Below are 16,404 nucleotides of genomic sequence, written 5' to 3'. Positions count from 1 at the left end.
GGAATTCACAAAACAAGACAATGGGGTACACATAATAAAATATATCTACATAAATGTGTCAAATGTTATAATGTGGCATGTCATTGCAGACCAATAAATAACTAAAGAACAGTACTAGAAGCAAACAAGCTAGGGAAATACAGTGTTTCCTCTTAAATACACATCTCCTCAGCAATTTCATTTAAATGTCTGTAGTAACAATGTCTGATCCAGAATGGATACAAAAATTGTGGTACATATACACAATGGAATACTACTCAGCCACCAGAAACAATGACTTAACCAAATTCTTAAGAAAATGGCTGCATCTAGAGAATATCATCCTGAGTGAGATAACCCAGTCACAAAAGAACAGACATAATATGCAGTCACTGATAGTGGGATGCTAACCCCAGAGGCTTGCACTCCCCCAGAAACAACTCAGACACTGTATGAAGTCCAAGAAATAAAGAAAACAAAAAAAAATATACATATATTTACAAAACAAGAAAAAAAAGTTTTCTTTCTTAAAAAAAAAAAAAAAAAAAAAAAGTCTGATCCATTCATTAAGTAATGTTATTTATGGCCTTGTGGTCTTAATTAACAATTTGTCTGTGTAAACCTCCTGTTCCCAGTTGAATGAAAAGTGGCTGCAGGTCAGAGTGAGAATCATGTTTCTGTGTCTCCTTTGGCATCTGTGGGGACACATTCTGACCTCTCCAAATGCTCCTTGATTGATGGAGCATCCAAGCAGTTGAAACTCCACTACCTAATGTCAGCAACAAACCCTCTCACTGTATTGCCAATAAATGACAGGGTCAAGCTTTTGATTTTCTGCAAACTGGTTCACGATTCAAGGAACCATGGGGATGGAGAACTTTGGTCAGTGAATGAGAGAGTGATTCTCTGGTGTTGCCATCATTAGTATCTGACAAAAAAAAAAAAAAAAAAAAAAAAAAAAATCCCTGTGACAGGGATGGTTTTCTAGTGCACACCTAAGTGTACAGTACTGACTGCTACAGGCTAAAATTATATTCATAATATAATTTTATGTACATTTCCATCCCCCACAGTGTGCTCATGCCTGACAATTCTGCCATTTACTCTCCTTGTATCACAAACTCTCGTGGAATTTTACATGACGTTTTTTCATCTTCAGGCAATTTTTCTGATGGGAATACCCTTCTTATTCATTGCTTAGTCAAATTATATTATTCTGGAAAGGAAGCATGAAGCATTTCTTTCTCACACCATCTATCATTCCTGTGCCTTCCACATAACTTGTGCCTCTATAACTCACCTGAAAATAATAGTTTGGATCTACTGGAGAATCTAATGTTCATTCAGCCTTGATCTAGAAACCTGTGCACAACACAGGCTACTAAAGCTTAAGCTGGGAAGAATCAAACTGAATTATACTAAGCAACTAGCAAAGTGGAAGCTCAGAAACTGGAAAGGAAGTGATAGCATATGTGGCCACTAGACTATACTGCTTTAATAATCATTATAGTGATCTAACTTTTTCAGATCCACACTGGAGTTAACATAGAGAAACAGAAGTGAATTAAGAATTTCCATTTCATCATTTCCATTTGTGAAGCTCAAAAAAGATACAAATATATGAGAGGCCACTATGCTGGTAAATATTTCCAACTTGGGCTTGATTCATTGTATCCAAGGTGGCTTTGACTGTTAAATTAGTATGATCTAGACTCAACTAGAATGGAGTTTAAGTTGAGGAATTGTTGTGATCAACTTTACTTGTGGGTCTGAGGGGAAATATCTTGATTGTTGAATGAGACAGGTTGGTCCAGTTCACTGGGGGAGGGGTGTGTCCTGTTCCCTGACCAGGTGGTACTTAATATGACCATAAGATTGAGCATGTCAGCAGCATCCTTCCATTGTTTCCCCTTTAAGTTGAGTTCTTGCCTTTATTTTCCTCATAAATGGACTATGACTTATAGAATAGAATAAATCTCATACTCCCAACACACTGATTTGATCAGAGTATTTTATTACATCCACGGGTTTGAGCCTAAACACCTTCAAAGTCTGAGAACTGCATTTCTCAATTTCTCATAATTGTGAATTTCTCTATATAATTGTCTATTGAATCTTGACCTTTATAGTTAATCAGAGAGCTTACTGTGACAGTCAGCGTGCTTGGCTCTGTGTTTATTTGCCCTCACTTATAGGATTTTCTCATCAACATTATTTTTGCTAAAACACCAAGCCACTAATTATAATTAATTTGAAGTGTGGGATTGGGTTTCTAGACTAATCCTGCCTTCTTGATGTACAGATGAAGTCAAGTTGCATTAGCTTATATAAAAGGGACAATATTGGGGAAGCCACTGTTAATCACAAAGCTATAGACAATGACCATCTGGCTATTAATCAGGGTGAACACTTCCATCCTTGTAGCACAGACATCTCCCCACCTCTTACTTCTAGTTGCTACAATGTAATTAATACTTGCATTAAATATATCTTCTTAGGTTTGAAATTGTACAACATATAATTGCTGCAATATAAATGTTTATTTAATCACTACTGGCTTCTTTTCCATTTCAAAATTCAAATGTGATTGTCTTTATTGTACGGTGACTATAAACTAAAATCTCAGGTGGCATGAGGCAAAGAAAATTTCAATTCCTTAATTTTTTTATCTCAGGGATTTTCTTATGACAGCATAAGACTAACAGATTGTCAGAAAAATGCTCATATTTAAATGTTTGTCTTCTACTTCTTTATAAATAACCAAAAGGTTTAAGTGTGCCTTCTTTAATACATACAATCATCTCTGATATGAAACCATGTTATCTAATATTCCAGGTTCCATTTCCTTATTCTACTCATTGTAGTAAGGTATTGGATTTGAGAATTGTACAATCTTAGCTTTTTCAGGTTTTATTACCTCTTGATAACAGTCTCAGTGGTCACCAGATCTTCAATAAAGCACTTCAAAATATAACCAAAATCCAAATTTTTGTATGTACATTAAATTACACCAGAATATTTTTGTGCTTGAATGTTTGAGCATGCCTATATTAATAGCAAACATCTAGAATATGTAGAATATTTGAAATGTGATAATAAAGACTTAAAGGAGATGATTCTATCCCATATAGACAGAAAATAATCAGAACCTTTGAAGATGATACAACCCTACTTGTAAATGAGTGCTTTCATTTTAAGAGATTTGGCACTGCTTAGCCCTTAACAAATCAAACCCCGTCTTCAAACAACATTGTTTGCCTTGCTAACCTTCAAAAAATATCAAGGGCCAGTGGTGAACTATAAGCTCTTTTTGAGATCTTGTAGATAGGATTAGCCAAAGTGCATGTAAATCTGGGACACACTTATTTTACCCCCTTTTTTTGGTAACAAAGCAGAGATGTGTCTCCAGAACTGAAATTCGCTGGCCTTACACAGAAGTAGAGCTCTGTGCAACAGTCCCCTTCTGAAAAATACTGGATCTCTACCTCTTAACAGTTTCTTCAGTCGAGAGCGAAACACACTGCAGTAAAAGATTGTTTTGAATACTAGAATTTTATAGTTTTCTTTTTGAACCTCCTTTTTCATACTTTCTTTTCTTATTGCCTTGAGTTTTCATATAAGAAAAATAAAGTTAACATGAATTACCCATGATTTTAAAGGGAAGCTCAGCTGAGCTATTTTTTCTATTACTTAATGTCTTATATGACATTTAAAATCTTGCTTATAAATAAATCAAGAATTTTCTCTTACTATTATAAAATATTCTATTTCATTTGTACTTGTAAGAACTTGGGCAATACTAGATTATATCCTAAGCATCTCTTGGAGTGTTCTTAAAATATTCTTAAGAAATAGAATATAGAGATGGCCCACTGGAGAAAGTGTCATGCTTGTACAAGGTCCTAATTTTAGATTCCCAAAGAATTTACAAATCCAGATATGGCAACACTGTCAGTAGTAGCACTCGAATAACAAAATTGGTTGAGGAAATGAAAAGATTCTTGGAAGCTCGTGGACAAACTAAACTTGCTTGTACAACTGACAATAAGAAAATCCTGTCCAAACATGGAAGAGGCCAGGACTGAAACCCAATAGATCCCAGACCTACACACAAGTACTATGGTGCACACATGCCTAAAGTAACACACCTGAACACACAAGGGCCATAATAATGGAGTCATATATACACAAGGATTAAAATGACAAAATGTGATGCTAGCATAAAAAAAAAAATAACTCCAGTATCCAGAAAAATGATGCTAGAAATCTTGTAATTTAAGTATAGCTAGGCTTCATAGCAAGATCCAATCTTGAAAAGCAGAAAGAAAGAAAGAAAGAAAGAAAGAAAGAAAGAAAGAAAGAAAGAAAGAAAGAAAGAAAGAAAGAAAGGAAGGAAGGAAGGAAGGAAGGAAGGAAGGAAGGAGGGAGGAAGGAAGGAAGGAAGGAAGGAAGGAAGGAAGAAAGGAAGAAAGAAAGAAAGAAAAAAGAAAGAAAGAAAGAAAAAAGAAAGAAAGAAAGGTAAATGAAATATAGAGAAAACAGAGGGGTGAGGTATTGATGTACGGAGGGGAGAAATAAGATGAATGGGAAAGAAAGAGGTGAAGAGAAAAAGAAAGAATGAGGAGGAATAAGGTTGGAATACAGAGGTGTGGAGCTAGGAAAAGTACCTGCTGTGGACACCTCAAGATTGGAATTCAGAGATCAAAAGGCATGTAAAATTTAAGCTTGGCAGCCCAGCACTGGAATAGGTGGGTCCTGGAGTTTATTGGCCACTGTAGCCAACCCAATGAGCACCAGGTTGAAATAGATGTCCTGCCTCAAAAAACAAACAGACAAACAAAGATAGGTGAATAGCAACAAAAGACATGTAATGTCCACCCACGCACGCATTCCACATGTGTCCACCACAATATGATAATAACATAACACATCATATACAAAATTCTCACTGAATATATATTGATATGTTAATATGTATATATTATATTACTTAACCAAACTAAGTGAATGAAGATTACATGTGTTTAAAAAAATAGTACACTCTTCTGCCATCTTATGTAAGGTCCACCTAATTCAAGATTGAGCTCACTGAGAAAGACATTTGGGAAGAAAAAGCATTGGTAGCTCTCTAAAATCTGGATATTCTAAGCAATCAATAAAGAGTGTTACCCTCTGCTCGACAAGACAAATCATGTGTCATGAGGAGACTTGCTGTCTGTTACAGCTTTCTGAAGAGATGGCTTACTAGATAAGAGGTTGAGCAAGCATGAGAATCTGGTATGATACATGGAGTACATCAAAGGCTTTAGGTGGCAACATGGGAAGCTGCAATCACAACTACATGAAAGGTGTAGACAGGAGGATCCTAAGTTTTTGTGGTTGCCAGATTAGTTCCAGGTTTAGTGAGAGATCTTCTCTTAAAGAAAGAAAGCAGAAAATTATAAATCAGGTACCCTATGTCCCTCTTTGACCTTGGTGCATCTGTAGAAGCACATTTAAACATGGAATATAGGGGCATGCACATATACATCCTACATGTGCATACATACACACACACACACACACACACACAGAGAGAGAGAGAGAGAGAGAGAGAGAGAGAGAGAGAGAGAGAGAGAGAGAGAGAGAGAAAGACGGAAGTATTACTTGGACAATTGCCATTTATTTGTATACAAATACTAATTTATATATAATTATTTATATCAAATTAATAATGCCACTATTATCTTCAAAATAAGTTTGTTTACATATTTTAAGCAAAAAAAAAAAAAACTTCTAGTGGGTGTTTTGGCTTTTTTATCCCTCTCACCCTTTCTGGGTAGAAAATGTAAGAACAAAGAAATATGTAGTCCATTTGAGATACGCATTATTGGTTCAAGTTTTCAGAAGTGTAAGAATTTTTTTTTCCTCTTGGAAAAAGCTTGCTTTTTGTCACGAGCATCGCCAGTTCAGCCAATCACTTCACTTGGTATAGAATTTGAGAGACATGTGTGAAATCATACAAACGTTTGTTCATTGTAGCTGGTAACCTGGCACTTCTCACCAGCATCTCCTAATGGAAAGTGTGCATTAATCGACTAGCATGCTTTTAATAATAGGAGTTCCTGGGTGCTTTAGAGGAGAACACTACCAGGGCCCATATCATAGTAAAAATGCATTTGTGGCCCAAGCCTACAAATTTTTGTGCTCAAACATCTTATCAATTAGTGAGGCACAGCTCAATACCAATGCACATTTATAGTCTCCAAATAAAGAAGATCATGATTAAAATTTTATTACTGAAAAAATGAGAAATATCACTCAACATGATTAACTCTCTTCTATGAGCAGTCATCTAATAAATATTAGGAACCTCCTCTGACTTCACAGATCTGTTCACAGCATTTACAACTCTATGAACTGAGGCCCTTCTAGCTAGACATCCTGACTTAGTATGGAAGAAATGGGCATTTATCAAGCAGCTTTTGATACCATGCTAAGTTCAGGTATTTTTTTTTTTTCTTTTTTATTGCTGTCATGGTTTTAGAAATAAATTTTATAATTGTTTATGTGTGTGTTTGTGTGAGGGAAGGGTGCACATGCTCATGTTAGCACACACATGGAAACCAGAAGACAGCATGAGGTGTTACCCTAAAGTAACACAACCTGTTTCCTCTAAGACAAGGTCGCTCACTGGCCTAGCACTTACTGATTAACCTAGGCTAATGGGACAGCATGCTCCAAGGATCTACCTGTCCCCAACTTCTCCATGCTTAAAAGAATATGTCACCATAATCAGCTTCTTTATGATATCTTGGGATCAAACTTGGATTTGTGTGCCTTACATAGAAACACTTTTCTGACTGTCCTGTCTCTAACGCTTGGAAAATAATACTGTTCTCTGTCACTCCTGTGCTAGACTCTCAGATGATCTCCAACAACTTACTAATTGCAATTCTTAAAGCTCACCAATTAATGAAATAGAACATGTGGACGATAAAATAACCCATAATACGGTACAAATATGACATGGAAGGCAGACAGATTCTAAGTGAATTTCCAGCTCTCTTATTTCTGAGCTTGTGATGGTGTAGACATTTTGTAACCATTTACTAATGTGGAAAGTTTGTAAAACAGATTTGGGGGGGGCAACCAAGGTAAAAATGACACACTATGTGACAGGTCTCTTTGTAGGAGTCATCGGGCTACACTACAGATGGCATAGAATGTGCTAAGTAATCCTGGATGAGAAATCTAACTCCCACCTTTCTAATTATTCTACAGTGAAGCAATGAGAGATGTGTTGAAATGCACATGGTTGATTCAGACTCTACTGCTTTTGTTGTCTAATTACTCCATGTGAGGGAGAGCAAGCTCCTTTATATTTATAGTACACTTTCAACAACTCATTTACCCTTTATCCCTCTGTATGATTTGGTATGTTATAAGTAGAACCTCATCCTTGGTTGATATACATTAAGAAACCATTATAAAAAAAAAAGAAAGGGGAAGAGGAAGACTTGGGAGCAGAGCAGGAAAAGGATGGGGAGAAGATATTAAGGCTGACAGGGAAAAGAAAAAGAATAAAGCAGAGGAAATGTGAGGAGAGGAGAGGAGGAGAGGAGAGGAGAGGAGAGGAGAGGAGAAGAGAGGAGAGAGAGGAGAGGAGAGGAGAGGAGAGAAGGGAGATGAGATTACAAGGAAATCAGCAGAATTTGTACCTGTGAGCATTGCAGTTCCATGTCCTGCCACTTTTTGAATCAGGAGCCTCAGAGTCCCGCCCTCCAGGATGAGCAGCAGGGTCCCTGAGCCTTCAGAGATCTCTGTGGACAGAAGCAGACCATCCTCACTCCATGTTCGAAACTGGAAACTCACTGACAGACCATCAATTTGGGGAGTGCCAGGCAGTATCAAATAACTGCTCCTGGAGTTGACAAACGTGATGGGAACAATTTGTGGTTCTGAGCATGAAAAAGTGACATTGCCCTGAAAAACAATTAAAAAGCAAATATATAACAGCCATTTTCCGTTGTGCAATACAATAGTTTGTTTAAACAACCTCCCAGCAGTGACCTTAATTTCAAAATTATTCTACATTCAGCTTCACATTCTTAATATGTCAGCATTGTTCAGATCAACTCTTTATGTTCAGGATTTAAGAACCCATTACTCTTTCCAAAGGCTGTCTGAGATTCTAGGGAGAGGGCAAGAAAAAGTCAACATATTCTAGAAAACCCAAGATATAAAAATAATTACAGTAACTAACTCCTTGAGGATAGTCATATGGTGAGTCAGCTCTATTCCAAACTCTGGAGTTTTAATAAAAGAAATATACACAGGAAAACACCATTGCTGTATCCTGAAGAATGGAGGGGGGAGAACACGAGGTTTGACTAAACAAGGAATAGAGTAAGCCAATCACTATTTGCCCAACTGGGCTCTAAATGAACCCCTGTATATTTAAGGCCAACAAAACAGGTTACATATCAGTAAGTTTTGCTTAATTAATGAAAATATTTATACTCTCAGCCCCACCATGGGCCTCTTCTGTAGAGGATTATAGAAAAAAGCATGGACAAGTGTTTGAACAGAGCAGAGGGCTTCTTTTGACAAAGTCTCTTGCTTGATTAAGTGAAAATGTCATAACTTCACTCACACTATCTCACTCCTATAAATGTCTTTATGGCAGTGAGTGCACCTCTGCCAACTTCATGAAACAATGTCACAGGCCATATCCCCAGCAGATGTCTCCTTCCAAAGCTATTGTACTACGAACATTTTTGATGATAGTCTCAGTTTCTCTAAGTCTCCTGTCATGCCAACATCACTGTTGCAAACCAACACAGTTTATACCCAGGGTCCAAGTGACAGAAGGAGACACTTAGTGTGGATCAGGAAACCAGAAATCTATCAAATCCACAGCAGCACTGTCCAGGAGAGACATCTACAAGTCTTGAAATCAGTAGATAAGGCACCTGCTATGCATAAACACTCATTTGAATTCACTTTTTGAGGTCCTAAATATAAAAATAAATATGGCAATATACGCTTGTAATGTCAGAAGAATCAGGTGGATACAGATATGTTCTGGATGATTGCTGACCAGCCATTCAATTTAACTAAATTGATGAGTTCCAGATTTAGTGAGAAACCTTGTCTGAAAATTTAAGGTGAGAAAGAACAGAGGCAAAGAGTTTATGGTAACTTCTGGCCCCCATAGGCACAGGCATACACATACAGATACTTCCACATACCCAAAAAGCATATACACAAAACATATCCAGGTCTCAACTACGTTTGTGTGTGATAGTTATATGTTTATGAAAACAAATAACCAGACCAAACTGAATTTCCAACAACCCATGTGCATTTGTAATTGTTCACTATACACTCAGCAGGAAAGCTGCCGGAACATGGCCTCCAATGAGTCACTGGTTGTTTTTCTCTGATAAATGGTTTCCTCTCTTCAGAAAATATCCTCAGCAGATAGATGATTAAAAGGAATATTCATCAAGAAACCATGTGTAACATTTTAGAAAAAAGGCCAAATACTTATGTGTATATCCTGGATTCTACACAAGGTTCCTTTATGCTTCCATTTATAAGGCACACAAACACACACACACACATACACACACACACACACACACACACACACACACACAAGTCTATATGGCATGTTTTTTGTGACTATTCGAGAGAATCCCCTGTGCAGCTGGTATTCCTTGATCTCACCTTTGCTCCTTCCATTACTATAAAACACACCATGTTTTAATGTACAAACAACTGTGCATTATCTCATGAATCAACTTGCCTCCGATTATCTGAAACATTTATGAATAATACATTCCAGTGTATGAATGACTATGCCAACAATCCAGTGCGTACTGTGAAATAAGTCACAAATATTCCAGAGACAAAGAGCAGGTAGTAACTGTCCATTTCTCCTCGTACTGCTGTTATTATCATTTCATGTATTAGCAGATTTTATTCAGCATTATACTGCACCCCAAATTTGAAGCTCTGTAGAAGAAGTATTGGGGATCAAAAGGAGACAAAATGCAAACAAAATGCAATTGAAGTTCTACAAAGGTGCCTTCACTCACAAATTTTAAAGTTGCAGTTCGGTTCAAATGAGTCCTAGGCATTCTGATGACAAGAGTGCTATTACCTTATACATCTAATGCATTCAGAAGGAAATTTTTTGCCTTACAGAATGAAGGGACCTGAACATTCATTGCTAGGCATGTTTGTTTGTAATAGTTACTTTTTGTTGTTTTTGTTGTTGAGGTCAAACATCTAACAATAAGCAACATTAAAAGATAGAGTTTGTTCCAGCTAACAGTTTAAGGAGACATGATACATCATGCAGGAAATATGTGGCATCACAGGAGGTACACAGTTTGGCAGGAACTTGAGGCTGCTGGTCATGTGGTCATAATCTTCCAAAGAAGGGAAGCAACCAACAGTCCTATTTAACTATGATACTTATGAACCATATTAACTAGAATATGATAACCCTGAGGACACAGCAGTATCAGCCATGTTTTTGTGATAACCAACAGGTCTCTAATTACACTTGATACCAGACTAATAAGAAGGAATCATGTGCGGTACTAGAAATCTAGCCAAATGTCAAGGGCTAGTGAATACATGGTTCAAGGAGAAGAACCTATATCCACTGCTTTTCTAAGATAGCACAACCCTTAAATATAGTCTAAATATTTGTTTTCATATCTACAGATAAATGTAGTCCTCCAGGCACATCAGTAAAACGGTTCTTTGTAAGAGTCAGATGACTTTACAGAAAACAGCAGCCAATAAAAATGCAGGGTTGTAGAACCCTGTCCCAAATGAAAACATCTTCAATAAAACTCCCACACTTAAGGCTCAGTGAATGCTTTGGAAAGAGGGAGGGAATAGTTATCAGAACCGGAGAACTGGAAGTTTGTTGTGAGATTATGTATCATAGAAATGGCAGAAGCTATACCCATAAAGTCAACAGGATGACTGCTCTGACTTGAGCTGAGCCAGGACAATAATGATAGACATAGAAATGTAGATAGGAGACAGCTCAGTAGGCATCAACTCTATACAAAGAAAGTAGGTCAACTGAACAATGCTGAACATGGGAGACAGTGTCAGGGAGAAGAATATTAATTAATTGGCTATCCAATTCCACAAAGGAGGAAGTCTTATAAACATACATACAAGTAACATTGTAGAGATAGAACAGGTTGTACCCATGGATTTGTGTGTGAGTCTCTCTCTCTCCCTCTCCCCTCCCCCACTCCCCATCCCTTCCCCTTTTTCTCTCCCCCCCTGTGTGTGTGTGTATGTGTGTGTATGTGTGTGTGTGTATGTGCACATGCACATGTATTTTGTTCTGTGTACATACACTATCTGCAAAGATCTCTGGCCCTACCTGGTCAAGGAGAAAGGAAAAAGACACAAGCAGGGAGGGGACAGACCCTATGCACCCTACACTGTTACTGCTGCCATCACTCTGGTTCTGCTGATACTCTGGAAAGATGCAGCCACTGCACTGAACTAAGCTGGCTGGTAAGCAAAGTGCAGGGGAGTTTCTGGTGGTGAAAGCTTCAAGAGAGCATTCTCTTCCCAGGAAGTGTTACAGCTCTTGTGACAGATAATCTCAGAGGACAAAGTAATTCTCACACACCTTTATTCCTTCTGGATAGGATCTTGTATAGAGATTTTGGTGAGTTGGGACTAACTGTAATTTCTTCCTATTGATTTGGCCTGAGATGCCTACTCTCCATGAGGAGAGCTTGGGGGCACTGGCCTATGTGACTGATGGCCAAAATTCTCTCTGTGTGGGACTGGATGACAAGGGTCTGGTGCAAGGAGCAGGCAGAACTCCTACCATCCCTTCAGGATCCCAGGGTCTGCAAGACAGCTTTTCTTGAGCAGACTTCCTCTCATGGTTTACTACCTGTGTGTGTGTGTGTGTGTGTGAGAGAGAGAGAGAGAGAGAGAGAGAGAGAGAGAGAGAGAGAGAGAGAGAGAGAGAGAGAGAGAGAGAGAGAGAGAGAGAAGAGAGAGAGAAAGAGAGAGAGAGCGAAAGAGAGAGAACAATTAAAATTATTTTGAAAAAGAACAAAGGTATGGCATGATTTGAAAGCAGGAAAAGGAAGGGGAAATAATGTAATTATATTATAATCTAAAAAATACATAATTCTAAAAGAATAAAAACAACCTCTCTGGGGTTGAGTATTTTACAACAAAAGTAATTTATGTAGCTTGTAAGCTTCAATGTTGAAACGCCCATATCAGCTTCACTAAAATGTTTGGCATCTATTCAGAGCCGACTGACTTGGTCACAGTATAGCAAAAAAGCAGAACTGGCTGCACACATAAGGAACCAAATATATGAGGCCACCTGTCTCTAACAATTTCTTTTTAAAATTATGTGTGTATGTGCATGCATTCAAGTGTGTATGTGTATGTGTGTGTTTACATGACTTAACAGTCTGTAGTAACTGGTGATTTTGAGCTATTCTATATAGGTAAGAAAATGAACTTGAGTTATCTACTGGAGATGCAGCATGCTCTTGTCTGAGTAGCCTGCCTACCCATACAGACGTGCGTACCCTCTGTAACTCTGTGATGTGTCCAAGAGTTGCAAAGGATAGAGATCTACATGTTTCACTTTTTATTTGGAATCCATATGCAACCTAACTGTGGACACATAGAGTACTAGGGGCTACTCATTAACTATAGAAATGGGGTCTCTGCCCTAGGACACCTCTAAGAAGAACCCTACTTTGTCTTGTGAGAAAAGGATTTTTCTGAATCTATCAGTATACTATTCCCAGGGTTAATAAGTGTCTTGCTCTGAAGGAGAAACACTCTCATTACCTTTCTCTCAAACTTTCCTCTTTTTGATGCTCTACAACTAACAGCAATTGTATCTCCCTTCAGATAAGACCATATATACTGTCTAGTATAGCAATAATTGAGGACCAACACCATAATGTAAACTTACTTAAAACATGAAACCTTTGTTTTGTAACTTAATAGATTATTATTCAAGCAGGAATTCTGTAGATGAAAGTGTCATACTATAGTGTCGAAGACTGGGCAAGGATACATGGTTCCTACAAAGATGCTCAGATTAAATATTATTTCTGGTTCCACATGTCAAGTTCAGCTAATATCCAGACAGCAGAGTCAGTAAGGTGTCTGGTCCCAGGGTTGTTGAGTCCCATATAATCCATTTAGTCTTCCACAAAGACACAAAGCATAACCAAGAGACAATAATAACTGGATTTTACCTATTTTTCTGCCTGATCTGGGGTGACTCTACTGATCTTTCCTAGCCGTCAGCTGGCAAGTACTCCATAGTCCAGCTTGCAAGGTTCCGCCACCTTTAAAAGTCACATTAAGTTATGTTATTGCTTTATTTGTTTATAAGATCTTGGGCTTTTTAGAGGTATCTTGTTAAGAGCAGTTCCCAGTACTTTCCGGACTTCATAAAACGGTGCACCAACTCATTATAAGAAACCTCATTCTCAGTCTGCGTTGTCTTGTTGGGAAGGTAGGAATGGAGACAGTCATACTCCTTTCTTTTGGCCTGAGAACTATTTGAACAATAAATTTAAAAAAAAAAAAAAAAAAAAAAAACTCAGGGAATCTCAAACTGGGATTAGGAAAGGGCTGAAGCCCCTTTTCATTGAGACTGGGAGCTTGACTCTCTGAAAGAGAATTTGCATATTTATGACAGTCTTTTGATCACCTTGAAAGAGAGACAATGATGATAAGCAGGGGTCCTTAGCTATGAGTAATGATTGTCTTGTTTTTAAATATAAGTCTCTTCCTAAGCTCTCACAGGTGCTTTGGTATCATAGAACATTAATTCCAGCACTCAGGAAGCATAGGTAGGCAGATCTCTGTGCATTACAAGTCAACAAGGTCTCCAGAGAGAGCACCAGGACAGTCAGGGCTACACAGAGAAACTCTGTCTCAAACATCAACCCCAGCCCTTGAGAAAAAAAAAATAATTCCACAGATAAATTTGAGATTGACATGGGACTTCTTTACTCCTCTTGACAACATGCTAACGTTGAATATATCTCCTTTTCCTTCTTCTGACTACTACTTGTGTGTTTACTTGGCTTCCTGAGGAAATTAGTTGAGCCAACCTTCTCAGGGCTGTCATAGCATACACATGTGTGTGGGTGTGTGTATGTGTGTGTGTGTGTGTGTGTGTGTGTGTGTGTGTGTTAGTTGTTTCTATAGAGAAAGCTGACTAGTATAAATAGCAATAAGGGAAAATAAAAATAAGCTAACTTTCAAGACATTCACAGGTACACTGGGTGAGAAGAAAAGGCCTGGCTCCAGCAACCTTTACTTACATATTGGATTAACTTCAAGCAAGAAAGAATGCACAGTCCCTAACTGTTAAAGGACTATCACTGGCCTTGTTTGTGTTTTACACTATAACTACTAAAGTGTGAAGATACCCTAACAGCAAATGAGGCTTTCAACTCAGTCTTCTCTAACTTTAGACTGTTTCCATGGCAACTTAAGCACACCTAGACCCTGATTTCTCTACCACTAGTGACCTCTCCAGATTCCAAAGCCATTATCCATATTTGCTGCCAATTTCCCCAAGAGCCTCTTTCTTTGTCCACACCTGAGCTTTTTGAAATCTCAGACATCTTCATGAGTCCATTCTTTTACCTGAAGTTATCTGCATATTTCTAACAATATGTTATAAAAATAATCAGCTACTTTATGACAAGTAACTAAGAGTATTATAGAATGACAGAAGAGTAAGTGTGTGGAGACAGGGAGACACACAGAGAGAGGGAGAGACAGACAGACAGACCGACAGAGACAAAGAGAGACACAAAGAGGCAGAGACACGGAGACAGAGACAGAGACACAGAGACAGAAAAAGGTTTTGATGAACATATAAAGAAGTTAGTAGCTAGCAATAGAAAAAATATAAATTCTTTCCTACTTGGGCTACTTATGACATAATTGCACTGGAGTTGCCAGGATACTGGGTGCCAATGTTCACGATACAAAGGTTCATCAACCTCCTGGCCCAAGAGCATTTTAGCACATACTTGTGCCATAGAAATTTGACTTGTTCATCTAAATCACAGTTCGTCACTGAGTCATGTCAGGAAAGTGAGTCAAGGCAGGAGCCAGGAGCCAAAAATAAAGGAGAAACCCTTGAGAAAAGCTGCTCAGACTTGTTCCCTGTGGCATGTTCAGCATGTCTTTCTAAACAACCCAGGACTCCCTGCTCATGTTGGCACCACGTAGAGGGAACTGAGTCTTCCCATGCAAATCCTGAATTGAGAAAATGCCCACAGACTTGTATGCTGACCAATCTGATGGAGGTAGGTGCTCAACTGAGAACCATTTTTCCCAGGTAGTGTGGCTTTTTGTTGAGTTGGCAAAGTTTAACCACCACACTAGCCATTCTGAGCAGTGACTTTTCCTTTTTTGGTAAAATATTTTTTTTCTCTGTGTCACTGGTCAAATTATTTATTCTGGGACATAAGGACAAGGAAATCTTGATCCTATAACAATGGGTCATTAGAAAGTGAATTAAGAGCAATCCTGATTTAAATTTTGAGAAGAAATCCAGAGTGTTGCATTTTGGTATAACTGGATTCTGTTCACGAATAGTTACTGGTTATTAATATTTAAATGTAGAAAACCAATTTTTTATAAATTTTAGTATTTCATTACTGTGGTAACACAAGGTTTAATTTAGATATGGAAAAAAAAAAACACATGCAATATTGGTCCTGTCTGGAAATTCAGTTCATTTCAGGCCTTATATAAGTTCTCTTTTTTGTATCCTAGGTTGTTAGAGCAGATGGTACTAGGGTTCTCACAGGTTTCCACATTGTTGGAGACTGAAAACACATATATTTATCACATCATTATTGTAGATGAAGTCACATATAAATATTTCTATTGCTAAAATAAGAAATTAAGCATTTACATCTTAAATGAAAGTTTCCTTGGTTAGACTGCACATAAAGAAGGAACACTAGGCTTCTAGCCCCAATGCCTGCCTCACTACAGGTAAGAATCTATTCGTCAATCAACATGGCTAATAATAACATGGCTGTCCATGACTGCATGAGTGCATGTATACATACATACATACATACATACATACATACATACATACATACATACATTCATACATACATATATGTCTCTCTAACTCTGTTTTTTTCTCAGTCTCTGTTTCTCTCTGTCTCTGTCCCTCTCCCTCCCGTGTGTGTGTGTGTGTGTGTGTGTGTGTGTGTGTGTGTGTGAATGTCCATTTGAAGTATCATCTTGAGTATGATAGCACTTGTTTTTGAGACAGAGTCACTCAATGGGAGTTAGGACTTACAAATTCAGCTACACTAGCTGGCCAATTATCCCCAGACATCCTCCTGTTGTCACTTC

At 38.0% G+C, this 16,404-nt stretch overlaps 1 protein-coding gene across 1 annotated transcript in view; it reads right to left on the bottom strand.

Annotated features, from left to right (window-relative positions):
• The window catches only part of LOC308421673 (contactin-associated protein like 5-1), a gene marked incomplete at both ends in the record, with an annotated part of 467,964 nt that overhangs the window by 394,409 nt on the left and 57,151 nt on the right, over positions 1–16,404 (bottom strand). The window contains one exon of the mRNA XM_080918125.1: positions 7,680–7,944. Within this exon, the coding sequence (XP_080774251.1) occupies positions 7,680–7,944 (265 nt within the window). The remainder of the gene's footprint in view (positions 1–7,679; positions 7,945–16,404) is intronic.

The sequence above is a fragment of the Micromys minutus genome, assembly GCF_963924665.1.
Source record: "Micromys minutus genome assembly, chromosome: 6".
In the NCBI taxonomy this organism is placed as follows: Eukaryota; Metazoa; Chordata; class Mammalia; order Rodentia; family Muridae; genus Micromys; species Micromys minutus.
The sequence above is the reverse complement of the archived record's forward strand: the minus strand, read 5'-3'. Positions and strand labels throughout refer to the sequence as shown.